General features: G+C 50.0%; 1 protein-coding gene across 10 annotated transcripts in view; it reads left to right on the top strand.

Moving 5' to 3' along the window:
* Positions 1–14,278, top strand: part of TMEM108 (transmembrane protein 108) — a 225,761-nt gene that overhangs the window by 205,861 nt on the left and 5,622 nt on the right. For 9 of the 10 annotated variants that reach the window (XM_072033414.1, XM_072033412.1, XM_072033409.1 and 6 more), the window contains one exon: positions 10,541–11,647. In XM_072033414.1, the coding sequence (XP_071889515.1) occupies positions 10,541–11,647 (1,107 nt within the window). Of the gene's footprint in view, positions 1–2,748; positions 5,150–10,540; positions 11,648–14,278 lie in introns of those variants that run through there. The other variant, XM_027450160.3, reaches the window with a different exon arrangement.

The raw sequence follows: 14,278 nt of genomic DNA, 5'->3' as shown, positions 1-14,278 counted from the left end.
ACAGAGAAGCACATGTGACAGTAGCAGCCCATCACACTGAGGCAGTCACACTGAAGCTCCAGTGACCCGAGTCCACTCTGAGCACTTAAACAAAAAGCTCAAGGAAAAGCTTTCGTGTTTAAAGCTTTGGACTTAATTATCATCTTTGGACTTATCATCTCTTAAATACACATTTCATGTGAGTATCCCTCTAAATACAGAAAATAACATCAAAATAAGTGATTTTAGTTGATTTGCTGATTTAGCTGATTTGTAAAGTCTTCGTCTGTACCCCTTCTGACTGCAGACTGCCTTGTGGACATGCGGCGTGTTGCAGAGAAAAGGCAAGGCAGTACATGTTCAGAGTAACTTTCGGAAGCTGTACATGATAGCAGCAGTGGAATTTAAAAAAATTGCCAGTGTGCATGCAAAAAGCGGCCATCCACACCAAAAGGTGGAACACTGCACTTCGTTGTGCAGCATTACTCATGCTGAATAGGAAATACGATTGCAGAAATGAATGAATGCTAATTGATAGAGCATATTTTTAACAGTGAGGTCCTCGTCCTGACTTGATGTGTGTTTCCAGCTGAATCACTGATTCCCAACTAATCCAGTTCACTGTATCACCATCTCTCTCTTGCGTTCCTTGTGCATGATGTTGCCTATCTCCACCTACTGAATAACGCAGGAGCAATAACACCGAGTGAAATACAAGCAGCAGAGTCCTGCTCTTGTTAGCAGAAATTATATCCAGCAGCTGCTGTGACCTTACTTATGTAGGAACATAAGATTTACTACTCCGACTTGGACCATCGTTCCTTCCAGTCCAATGCCTAGCTTCAAAGGTTGCGAAGAAAAATCCCTATCTCAATACCTGTGCAGTCTTGCAGTTCACCTAATGGAGCAAAAAAAAACCAAAACCTTCCTTGATCTCTGCAGTGAGCAGCTGATATTTTCAAGAATGGAATTTGATCCTTTCCTTTTTATCTTGGTGCATCCTAATGCTGACGCTCATGCCCCTGGCACTCTCGAGGCTCAGGTAAGCATCTCTGTGCAGTGCTGGAGGGAAGGGGCTTCACCAGCAGCCCTGGGCCATCAGCAGCCCTCCTTGCAGAGCAGCCGTGCGGCTCCGTGGAGATGGGCCATGACACTGACCCCGGTTATTCCAAAATCAGCCTTGGCTGAAGCCCGGTTCAGCTCCCAACAGCTAAAAGAAAATGCAAAGTTTAGTTCCAAAAGCCAAGAGAAAGCTGTCGCTGGTCTTTAGGAAGGATGAACAGCGATGAAGGATAACAGCTCACTTCTTTCCCTAGCAGCCTCACATGCACTCCGGAGGCCTCGCTAGCCCTGTATAATCCAGCAGATAACGAGACCATCACACTGCAACCTTTCTGGTTGGTTCATGTGTAGCTTTGCGTCCTTGGGCTGTGCTCACAGGAGAAAATCTGGATATGGAAACCCTCATTGCTGCTTACAGCCCAGGCCCACTCCAGGAACTATTCACATTCAAACAGGACCCTTCTTCCCCAAAACCAGTCTCCCATCCTGAAAACACGAACTCCCTTGATCCTGACTTGTTTTTTTTCTCAGGTGCCCAGATGACCAACTGAGGCAGTGAATAACTGTACAAGGCCCTTAACAAGTCATTTACTTACTCTGAGAGACACGGTGTGCTTTTTCTGTACACCGGGCAATGGTCAAAAATCAGAGCAAAGCTTTCCCGCATCAGTGTAATGGTTTTCCCTGAAAATGTAACAGTTTATGCACAAGTTGCTTTCTAATTGTGTTACGTGCTCACAGGACGAATCGGTGCAAGGTCCTCATTACAAGCTCTCATTTGAGATCAAACACGGGGATAACCAGGCACTTGGAGGCAATAATGAGTTTGAAGGGGCCATAAGTAATAAATCATCCAAATTACTTGCAGTGAACAGACGAAATGACTGAAAATACCTTAAGGGGCTGTAGGAGTTAGTCAGCCTGTGCATGACTGTAATGTCCCCTCTGACTGCAGGAGCAACATTTCTGTACCTGCAGCTGGGGAGTCTGAGCACAGCTTTTGCAAGTAGGGAAAGAAATGTCTGCTTCGTTGCAGCAGGGGGATCCATGAGCGGGGCTCTCTGCTCTGCCTCCTCGACAGCTTTTGTACAGTGTGTTACAATACTTCAGATCAGCCATGGGTCGAAGTTGCCCGCTCTCCAGGTCAGCAGGCAGCAGACGTCGTGCCTTGCAGGGCTCAGGTACAGCTGATGGGTGCCGTGCTGGGTCTTGGAGAGGCAGCAGCTCCGAGCCTCAGCCAAATCAGTGCTTGCCCGCTTACCCTCTCATATGGGAGAGAAAAGTGATTCCTAATGCTTTACCATGGGAAGGCTGCCAGGCCCTGCCCCGGTCCACTCTTCGTGCCAGTGAAATGTTGCTCTCTGAGGTTTGCTTGCTGTGTTGAGTAGGAACTGGTTCTGAACGTCCAAAGCAGGAGGATTTCCTCTCCTGGAAGGTATCACAACACACAGGCTGCGTTTAACCCTTTCAGACACCACTTCTGCTTCTCCCTGTGTTGTCCTAAATGAGTCCTCTTTTTGCTTTATGATGATGCCGTGTAATTTGATAGAGGGATACGGGGTGGGATTGGTCTCACCGGGTTTACATCATCTGAAACAGGACATCGAGTTAAGGCTCATCATCTCCTCTGTGACCTCCTTTGCTAATGGTAAGAGAGGGGTCTCTGCAGGGTACTAGTCAACCCGTGGCAGCTTAGAGACTTATTTTAGGATGGGGTGAGTGGTGTGCCAGAGCCGTGCTACCTTAGACATATGAGTTCTACATACCTGAGGTTTGCACAGTTGTCAGAAACCTTCGTTAAGATGTCTTTGAATCCTCCTTTTTCCCTTTTTATTGCTGCTTGTGAAATGGATACCCTCGCTTGAGTCAGCATCTGTGACATCAGCTACATCCTCTCTCTGGCAAGATCCTATTTTAAGCCTTCCATCAGAGGCCGCGGCTATTTGTGTCATTGTCAAAACTCTTCCAAGGGTCCGGTGACATTGATGCTGGGTCTCTTAGAAGCCAAAGGTTCTGCAGCAACATCAATAGGATCAGCAGCACTAAGTGCAGGTGGAAGAAAAGCCAGCTGCACATCCTTTCTGTCTCCCTTGGCAACAGCATCCTGCCAACAAAAACTGCTGCCAAGGGAAGGGTGGAAAGGAAGGGATGTGCATTTGCAAAGCTGGGGCTGGACAAGCTTTGTGTGAAGGGGGAGCCGTCAGACTGGGGAACATTTGTGCGCTTTTAGAATTATTTTTGGTTTGTTCCGTGTGTTTTTGGACAAGGGGAAGCACGGGGCCCTGTCCTCGTGAACAGTTTTCATCTGAAATTCCAAACGACGGTCTCTGCAGTTTTGAGCCATATGTTTCCATCCATGACAGCACACAGGGAAGAAAGCTGCGGTGAGTTACTACTTACAGATGTGGCAAATCCTCCAGCAAAGGTTAAAATACGTGGCATGGTTCTCTTGTTACGCCAGCTGCAGCTTCACGCTAAATCATTGTTTCAGCAGCGAGCTCTTAATAAGCCCTGAGTTCTGGAAACTGCTAAACAAGCTGGTATTTGTAAGGAGCAATTTTTCCTATAACGCTCTGAGCATCTTTATGTAGAGAAACCTTCAGAGTGGAAGCAGGAAGGATGAAAAGTGAGCTGCAAATGGCAGGGAGAAAAGGAACATCAGCACAAGAGCACAAAAACGCAACGCAGAGCTAGGATTGTCGTTTGTCTTTGCACATCCTCTGTGAAATGACTGCGGCTGTGAAATCACAGTATGTGTAACTAGGGGTGAAATACCCTTGTGATATAATGCACGCACCTGTATATACATATCCTTCCTCAGAGGGACTTTACACTCCTAAAATCAGCAGTGGGGTCACTGTCCAAGGCCCCATAGCTGCTACCTCTGCCAGACCTCAAACCTATTGTCATGGTGCTGCTGCTTTGTGATCCTCTCACCTGGTACAATGAGAGGGAAGGAGAAATTGGCTTTTCCCTCTCCAAAATACTAGGAACAAATTCTCTGAGCAGCCCATGTAACAAACTACTTGGGCTGGTGCAGCACCCCTGGATATGAGAGGGGCTCTGAATCAAAGACTGAGGAGCAGGGGTTGTCCTGTGACTCCTAGGGGATTCCTGTGCTGCCGTCAAGCAGCCCCCAACTTGTTGCACTCTCAATGTTTCCCCCTGCCTTTGGAGGGGTTTGTTGTTGGCTGAAGAGGGCACGTTTTTGTGTTCCTGGGCTGTGCGTTCTTCCAGACACCCAGCTGTGCCAGGGAGAAAGAGAGAAGCAGAAAAAGAAGAAACAGAAAAAGAAGAAACAGAAAAAGAAGAAACAGAAGAAAGGAGGCAGGATTATGGCTTTAAGAATCGCAGGATCTGTGGGCTTATTTTATAGGTGCAAAGTAGAAACTGCCCATTCATCACTGAGAAATGAAAAAATACCAGAGAGAACATGCGCTTTCCTGCCAAAGAAGGAGAAGGAGCGAAGAGCATCCCTATTTCATTCCACATATTTTCCTCTGACAGGATTATTAATGCCATTAGAGATAATTGAATGAAGTGGAAGGTCTGGTGGAGGTGCAGAAGCAGGAGGTGGATCTGTAAAACCCATCCCCACACAAAAAGCTGAATGCTGCGCCGGAGGGAGGGCACTCTGCCTCGAAACAGGCAAGGAGCAGCCTCACAAGGACGTGCAGCTGGGGCGCTTGTTGCTGTTTTGTTCCCAGAAAACGAGAACTGCCAGCAATCCTCTGGCATCTGAATAGACCCGTGTCAGACAAACTGTATCTGGACTTGATGGGAAACCAAGCTGGAATACCAAGCAGCCCTTCGATCCGCTCGCAGAGCGGGGGACTGGCTCCGTAAGTGATCTTTCCCTGCAGTTGCAAAGGTGCTCCATAAAGGAGCGAGCCCTCTCGCTGCACAGCCCTGCAAGACACGCCTGCCTGGGCTGTCTCTGTCCTCATTCCTCCAAACCAGTGCCAACAATAACAGCAACTCCTGCCTGCCGCTGCCTCGCCGGGGGGAAGATGCGTTTTTCCTTTCTCTACTGAGTGATGAAGCTTCCAAATCCGTGTGATGTGAGCAGGTGAGGATGTCTGCTGACAAGTCCAAATGATATTTTCAGGTAAGTGCTCACCCTGACCAAGCAGCTACAGCCGTGCTCTTTCTTTTTGTTACCGTCCCCTTGGTAATCACCGTTGTCCTGGCTTGTCAGCGAGCCTTTTCGGGAGGATCAGCAGCTTGGGGGTCTGTATATATTTAGATAAATAGGGGGTCGAGAGCATTTCTAAAGCATCTGTTCCTGTAGGATCTGTGAGTGCCTGGTGCAAGCAGCAGGGAGCTGGGAGCTGCCTGCCCTGTTACTACACGGCAGCGTCCTGCGTGTGTCACCCGTCGTGGGGATCACGGCAGGACCAGAAATGAATTCTGATTTACAGGCTGGCTCTCTCTTATCTAAGTGCATCTCAGGAGCCCTAATAGTGTTCTGCAACGTTTGTGTGTTGTTAAAGGGCTGGGACCTGCCTGCCACATGAAAACCGTGGCTAACAGCAATGTTGTTTCGCGGGGAGTGTCAGTGGGTGCTGCTTAATTTGTGTTTGTCCATGTGATTGCCAGAGCTTCTGGTGATGCTGTGCTGTGTTGCTGTGAACAGAGCTGCTGCTCTGCGTGTCTCGTTCTCTCCGTTTTATCAAACACCCTGCGTTTGGAAGTTGGGGTTGATCACCCTGTCTAATACTTAGGAGAGGAAGCAGACAATAACTTGTAAGTTAATACGTGGGAGTTGTGGTTTGACAGCCACTGATAGGCAGGGAAGAGGAATTTTCTATGCAGAGTAACCTACTTTTTCCTTCAGTTCTGCCACCAATCATGGAGATGAAATTTGCTTAACTCTTTGTTTGTACAAAGGCTTCCTCACAGCGTGTGAAAATCACATTGCTTTGACAGATTGCAGAGAAAATGGCCATAACAAAAATAATACTACGTACTTTCTCCACGGTTTCCATCTGTTAAAGATCCATTTTGCTCCCTGTAATGTTTTGGGTTTGCTGAGAGCCACACGGTAAGTTAGGAGCGCCGGGAAGAAAGCTTGCTTTGCAACAATAACGCTGCTGCTGCTCCGAGCAGGCTTTGCACAATCTGCTCTCGCTAGCACTTAGGAAGTCTCGACTGTTGAGGAGCACGGAGAGCCGTCGGCATCCTGCACGCTGCCCACGTGCCCCCCAGCCCCGGGTCTGTGGATAATGGGTCCTTTTGTAGAGCAGCTCCCTTTGCTTCCTTTGCCCACGGCAGCCTGAAATAATGAGTCCAGCAGCAGGGCTCTGCACGAAAAGCTCTTCCTGACTTGTAGAGCAGAAACGTTTGCCAAGTACCGCTTGGGGTGGCTCTGTTTGTCTTGCCGCGAGGGCCGAGGTAGCAGAGGCCAGAAGGGGTCAAACGCCAGATTGAGCCCTTCGTGCAAATTCGTTTGCTGTAGAAAACGTGAATGTGCAGCTCAAAAGTTTCCACTGCGCCTCTGGCAATTAGGGCTTGGTCCAAAGCCCTCCAAAGTCACTGGGAACCTTTCCACGGGCTTTGGATCACAACTTACATAAGTTTGTGTTGTTCAGCGGTGGTGCTGCGGGGAGGCTGAACACGTCAGCTGGCTCCACAGCCGCACACGAGGTCTGCCATCATCTGGAAAAGCTGCACGGGGAGTACCCATAAAGTGTCCACTGCAGCACCAGGTGGTGTTAACTCCTGCAGGAAGCCAGGACACCGGCTCCTAGCAGGGGCTCTTGATGTCCTGACCTACAGCAGTCAAAGAATTTGAGCTGCTGGGGCCCGAATTGCTTTGTTTTTCTGATTTGGAGGGACCCAGTTCTGCCTCCTACCTCAAAACAAGAGTGACAAGGTCCCAAACAGTTCTCAAAGGCAGGACTTTGGGTAGAGACTCCCTTCTGATTTCATCATCTGGGAAAGAAAAATATTCCTGACCCCCACCTCTCTGGAGGCTTGCTGAGGACATCAGTCTTTACAAAAAAACAGCCTGCAAAGGAGCTTCTTCATTTTTCTCACGTGCAAAACCATGGACTCCTCCTGTGAGCATACAATGGGAAGAAGTGCTGCAACGAGGTCCTGTTGAGATTTGAACCATTGCACCACGTAGTCAGGAGGGGTTTTTATGGCTAAGTGCACAGCAGCCCCCTCTGTGTACACTCTGCTGTCACTGCTGTGCTTCAGCCTTGAGTTAATTCGTGTTGTACTTAACATTCAATTCTTGGTGCAGCGTGCAAGAACAGGAGATGACACGGTGCACACCACTCAGACATGGGGTCAATCAACCTCCTCATTAGGGTTGAATGGTTTTAATGTAGTCATAAATTTAGACTACAAAAGTGGGAATTCGACACGCAGCATTTAAAAGCCAAACCAGTGTGACCCCTTCTGAGCATGAGCTCCTGTAACTTAGAAATAGCCCTTTTTTTTTAAAAAAAAAAAGATAATGGTGTGAACTGACCTTTGGAAATATAATTAATAATTGTTATTTGCCATAGTGCACTGCCACCGCTCTGTAGCACTGCCAGTTCTCACCCCATCGGGCTCACGTCCGAGGTGAGGTCAGTGCGAGGAGCCTCAGGCAGCCAGGACAGAAGGACTTTGGCAGAGAGCTGCAGAAACGGACTCGGGACTGGCCAAGAGCATCTGCTGTGCACCTTATCAGCTGGTATATCATCTCCCTGGCCATGCCAACCTTACAGCCACTAAAAGCTTTCCTTTCAGTGTTAATCTGCCTGTGCCTAAGCTGAGACGCTGGGGACAATCGGCGCCGTACCCCCCGTGGCCCTTTTTTCTGTGCAGGTGCATTTGAGGCAGAGTGAGGCTATTGGGGTCCGTAACACGAGCCCCACTTGGTAAGAACCTGCTCACCCTCATGTCGTACAAAATTGGGAGCTCTGGGCAAACAGGTCACTGCAAATCCTGCCAGCACGTATTTGTGTGGCCCTGCACAGGTGACGCTGAGCATCTGAAAACACTGATTCCAACTTTCCTTTCGCTTTCCAGTTGGCTGTTGATCAATTATAAAGCCAATTAATTCTACTTAAAAGGGCCAGCAAAGCTCACTGTGAAGTCATTATTACCAGCTGGTTTTCCCTAAATATACAGCACCAGCTATTTTTACAACGATCTGCTAAGCTGAACGTTTTTTAAATAGTTGTGGACACAGATTAGCACTGAAAGAGTTACCGTGGGCCATTAAACCAGGAAAAAAAAAATGTCCTAAGGAGCTGTAGCTTGTGGGGCGGTGATGGTCCTGCAGAGACTGCTAAAGGGAGGGTAGGGGACAAGCACAGCCTGACTGTCACAGCCTGGGAGAGCCAAATGTCAGGGGTGTTATTGCTTATTGACAAATAAATGGCTTATGACATAGTATTTCCTTGGAATAATTATTAGTGCTTTACAGGCTCTCTAAATGTACCTGGCTTCCCGTGCCTGCCGTGCGGTGACCTGCTACCACAACAGGCTGCCCCGGAGAGATTATCAATCCCTGCAGCAGCAAGCTTCCCCTGTATCAGTATTTCAAGTAGAACAGATGGATATTAGGTTTTTAGCCAAAGATCAGGGCTGCTAACCTCAGGGCACGGTATGCAGAAAAGCTGACATCTTCCTTATTACTTAAGAATATCCTGGAGAAAATAACATTAATCCAATAGAGACTTTTGTGTGTGTGTGAGGCATGGAAGTAGCTACACAAAGACCACCCCAAAATGTTAGTGGGCAGTGTAACAGCGTGATCACTGCAATCTCCTATCTCCTAAGATCTGCCAGTGCACCTTATTGTGTGTGCTCAGAGCAGGAGGCCTAAAGTTTTGTGAAACATCATCTATGCACACCAAATTCAAAATAAATCTCCGTCTTTTCCTCTTTGAATTTGTTCTGTAGCAGCAACTTGCCTTGGCATGAAATATTAGCCATATGGACACCAGAATATCTTGCTTTGACCTTGACCTCGGAAAAAGCGCTGCCAGAAATGTGAAGATGACTCCTGCCTTTCATTTCCAGGAGTGACGCTTCATGCACACAGCATGAGCTGCTCTCCTGGCTGCGTCTCAGCGGACAGGAGAGGTTTTTCTCTCTGACTCGGTGTTCTGCTGGGAGCGCATTGTCTGCGGCAGGCTAGGAATTAGGAAGCGGTATTCCAGATGATCACATATTTGGCAGATATTTCTTTCAGGAATAAAACTATGAGCTAATTTTAGCACCAGGCCCTGGAAAAGTGCATTTCTTTTAAGTGGCTCTTGCTACGCTGTCAAGTCAGGGTTCAGATCTTCTGGGTGCTCCGCAAAGAGGCAGCTGGGGGCGGGGTGAGGTGAGTGTTGTTGGTTGCAGAGCTCTGTTCTGGGTCAGAAATGGTGGCTGGTGATCAAAGTATGGCACTTACCTGGTGAGACAAGTAAGTACTGCTCCTTTGGTGAGTTTCTGCAACGTGTATTGAGTTGGCAGAAACATGCTTCATGGCACTTGCTCTGGATAACATGCAGCAGAGCCTTAGGACCTGCTGGGCACCTAATCAGAAAGGTTTTCCCATCCCAGACACCACTTTCCTGCTGGTGCCCATCATGGATATTCCCAAATGGGGCAGGAAGTGGCATAACAACACTCAGAGGAGGCTTATGCTGCTGTAGCTGCCCACGTCCATTAGCTGGACGACAAATAAATGTGAGAATTGATGTTCCCAGCGGTGTGGATCTGGCACCTCATGAAACGATGCACACTGCAGAGGGATGAGGGAGGCAAACTGATGTGATCAAATCCCACAGCACTGAACGGGACCCAAACAAACTTTTGTATACGTGTGATGGGGAAGTTGTGTTACATGGAGTTAGGTCCTTAAAAATCTTTTTTAAATGACTGCAATAGCTACATTTTCGTGTTCATTTTTACCATTTGTGGATTTCCCCATCTCATGCTCTGAATAAGAGGCTAGATATTCCAAAGTCTCTAAGTAAAGGAGGCACCATGAGCTAGGAAGTCCCTCATCAAACATCCCTTCTTGACCTAATTTTCCCTGGGGCTAAGCAGCTGCTCTCTCAGAAGCAGATTGCTTAATGGCATTCAAGGCTGGAGGCAGCCAAATTTAGGGTTTTGCAGCCAGAAGAAGGACCGGACTAAGGTTCCCCATCACGATGTGGCCATTCATCCAGAGGCCTCCTGGCCAAAACAAAAATGAAAACGTCTTTTGTTTCTGCCCCTATAGAGCGGGAAGCTTTGTAGCTCTGCGGGGGAATCACCTACAGCTCTGATACTTTAAAATATCCTCCCTGCAAGCTCCTTCACCGCAGAGATTCCCTGCAGCTCTCCTGTTCCCACGGCTCCCCCAGATCCTCATTTTTCTTCCTGATTCCCCAGCGGCGCTGCTGTGGGGTGTGGGAAAGGTGCCGGGCATGCAGACCTCGGCCGGGGAGAGTGGCGCAGACGAGCACAGAGCCCTCCATCCCTGCCGCTGCCTGACCCTGTCTCTGTGTCCCTCCCGCAGGTGTTCTACTCATCTTGGCACTGACCGAAGAGCTGGTGTTTTCTGTTCAGGTCCTGTCCCCCACCGTGTCCTCCTCTCAGGGCCTCCCGACGGACGCTGCCGCTGTCTCAGCCATGGGATCGACGCCCGGCCACCGGGGCCACCACGCGGCGCAGCCCGCTCCCAGCCCCGCCGTTCCCCATCCCCTGGGCCTGGCGGGGAGCAACGCGTCCGCTGGCCAGGAGCCGGCCGGCGGCCCTCAGGGCGGCGAGAAGGAAACGCAGCACTTGTACAACCAGAGCGCCTTCTACTCGGGACAGACTCGCCCCAAGGGGAAAATATTCCAGATTTTCAAAGGCAACTTCACAGAGTCCTCGGAGCCTTACCTAAAGAGCACCCTGCACTCTCCCTTCCCCACCCTGAGGAGCCCTTTCACAGACCATCCCTTTCAGCCCCAGACTGCAACCCCCAGCGATCCCAGTGGCACGGGGCTGGCCAGAACTACACCCTCAGAGCCTTCTCCCCACCCCGACACCTCGGGAAGCTTTAGGGAGGCAGAGCGAGGGGAGGGGGCCGGGCGAGTCGTGCAGAAAGCAGATTTTGCCACCACAACTGCTGGACCGTCCGCTGACCCCGAAGCAGTGTCGGTGCCTTTTAAACCCACCCGCTACGGCGTGTGGGATATGCTGAGCAAAAACAACTCTTGGGTAACCCTGAATCTCAGTACAAACGTCCCCTTGTTTGCTGGTCCTGGAACTGCAGCAGCAGCAGCGGGTCACTCTGTTCAGACCAGCTTTGATGTCAACATCTCCTCCCCGGCAGCGGGGGACCCCACGGGCAGCGCCCCGCCGCAGCAGGGCCAGGTGACGGACACCACCCTGCTGGGCAGCGCTCTCTCCACGGTGCCCGCCACCAGGTTGTCCAGCTCCATGTCCACTGCTGGCTCCACCGCCACTGGGAACTTCCTCAACAGACTGGTTCCTGCCGGGACCTGGAAACCCGGGGTGCAAGGAAATATCTCCCACGTCACCGAGGGGGACAAGCCCCAGCACAGAGCGACCATCTGCCTCAGCAAGATGGACATTGCCTGGATCATTCTGGCTATCAGCGTACCTATATCCTCATGTTGTAAGTTGACTGCTGCTTTATTTTTCTTTCTTTCTTGCATTCCTTAAAACTCAAGGGTCGGCCTGTGATTCAGGGTCGAGGTGGAGAGCTGACGGTGCCAGGGCAGCTCGAGACAGATGAGAAGCAGTCGCTACACAGGTAACACACGTGCTGAACAAAGCGCTTGGGAGGAGCAGCTCCAGGTGCGAGGCTATCATGTTTACACTCAAAGCATATTTTCTCTGTTGCTATTAGAAATCACTTCATCTTTTGGGGCTCTCCATTTGAGGGTATGTGGCAAAGGCTGAGCAACTCGAAAAGGCAAAGCAGCTTTACTTCAAAATGTTTAAGCTGTGACCAAAAATTGTGCAAGTCTTTAAGCTGGTGACTGCTGTATTTTGCCCTGGAATTGGATTTTAAAAGCCCGCTGCTAACCCAAAAGATTAATGGTAATTATAATGACTCAGACCTTAGGGAACAACAATTTTACCAGTGCAATAAAATATTTCATTGAAGGCGGTAACCATCAGATTTTAAAGTCACGTCATTCTGATAACCGATTTGCTATTTTCCTCCGTTTCAATTCTGAGCCTGGCCTGGCAGCTGTCTAGGGAGCAGGAAGAGTTTGCAGTCTTGGCTTCCAGACCTCGGGAGACAGTCGCCTGCAGGACCAGCACTGGCTGGGGTTCCAGAGCTGGCTTAGGGTCTCATCATCTGACGCAGTTGCATAAAAACATGATTGAATAACGTGGCTGCTGGTGTGTCCCCTGCCTAGCTGGGCTGTGTCAGCGAGGTAGGGCAGTGTATTCTCTGCCATTTCGCTCTGAGGAGCCAAGGAGAAGGCACTCGGTGTTATGGGATGTGATTATGCTGATCTGTTGGGAGTGAAACAAAAACATAAACATTTCACAGCCTTTGCTGCCTGTGGAATAGTGAACGGGTAGCAGCCAGCAACACTGAGCGTTAATCCTGTGATTTACAGCCATGAGCTGTGCTGAAAACAAGGTTGGATGTGTTGACTGAGCCGGTCTTACACAGGGCTGCCCAAAGGGGCCGTACTGCTCTCCCCTGCCCGCCCCGACGCTCACCTGTGCGATCCTGCCTCTGTGTGCCTGGTCCTCGCCTGGCACCTCTCTGAGCCACTTCCAGATCGCTGAAGTGGTCAAAAATGCTCCCTTTGTGCACACAGTGGGCTGAATCAGCTCCCCGCAGGGTCAGGTAAGCACGAGACACGGAGAGGATGAAGCTGCAGGGATACACGCCTGGGAGGGGAGCAGGACCAAGCCTCTCAGCAGCTGAAAATTACTGGGCTGGCTCAGCATAGCTGTTAGGCTCGTGCCCCTGGGACCATCGGGCCTGCCATTGCCAACATGGTTAAAACCACTAGCGAAAACAACACTGAAATCTAAAAGACTGGCAGTCAAAACAAAGTGATTGTCCTTTCCCGAAGCACAAGTGTGCTGGTGTACTTCTGTGGAAGATGGAGAGGAGAATCCGGGATGTAGTGAGCACAACAAGATAAGGAGCAGTAATAAGAAGCAGTATTTGCTGATCTGATGAACAGCACCTTGTGTATCCATCACCACAAATACAGGACCAAATAAATTCTTCCCAGCATTATGTTTGAAGCCAGTATTGAGAGAGAAAGCTGATCTGGGTAGAACACATCCAAATACAAAATACAAAACACAATACACACAATATGGGCACAATAACCATAACCAGAGTGTACACTGGCGTATGTCCCTGCTTGCAGCGTGCCATGTATGAGCTAATAACTAATGGCAGGTATCACTATTATTAATAATAATGTAAAGAGTCTGCTGGCAGAGCTTCTAACCCACTGTTCGCTCTACGGTGGGTGTTTACACTTCTCTTACCCCGTGTGCTGTAGCAGCACGTGTTCCTATGACTGTGCCTACCCTGTTTCTTGTGTTTGTTAGCCACATTTAGAAACAGGGAATTGTTGTCACCTGTACCAGCCCTGACACCGCAGCTGAGTGTTTCCATGACCCAGCCATTTAAGCCCTGCCTTCAGGCCCCCCGTGAGCTGCACACCGCAGCCCTGAGCGTGTCCCAAAGGCCGGGGTGTGCGGTGGCGAAGGGGACTGCCGCCACCTCCAGGGCGAAGGCACTCGCAGCTGCAGGCAGAAGGCCAAAAATCGCTCATCGCTTCTGCTCTGCAGGCAGCGATGCCAGGAGGTGGACGGAGAGCACGGCGCTTCGGATTTCGTTTCATCTTCAAGGGATGGAAATGTTTTCGCCGGGTTCTCACAGCTGTGCTGAGCGTGGGCTGAGGAAACGCTGCCCTCTGCTGCCTTGGGATGCTGCAGGGTGGGGGTAACCAGGTAATTCCTGAGCTGCATTAGGAGGGAACAAGCCACAGAGAAAATCATCGAGGACTCCTATCCGGGAGGTTGTTGCTGCCCTGAGGGGGCAGGACCCTCCTGGAGGCTGTCCTGGAGCTGCTGGCACACCGAAGGAAGCCATCAGAGCCCTGGAGGGGGGACAGCAAGCCCTGAGCCAACAAGGCTGGAAAACCTTTCCTTGCAAGGTTGCTTCTGAGCACAGCCCAACTCCTGCTGCCCAAAATCCTCGGAAAGGAACATGCACCACCCCACCACGCATTTGTGCCCCTGCCAGCCGTGCTGG

The sequence above is a fragment of the Anas platyrhynchos genome, chromosome 2 (genome assembly GCF_047663525.1).
Source record: "Anas platyrhynchos isolate ZD024472 breed Pekin duck chromosome 2, IASCAAS_PekinDuck_T2T, whole genome shotgun sequence".
NCBI classification, from domain to species: domain Eukaryota; kingdom Metazoa; phylum Chordata; class Aves; order Anseriformes; family Anatidae; genus Anas; species Anas platyrhynchos.
Note: the sequence above shows the minus strand (reverse complement) of the source record. Positions and strands in the feature narration are given on the sequence as shown.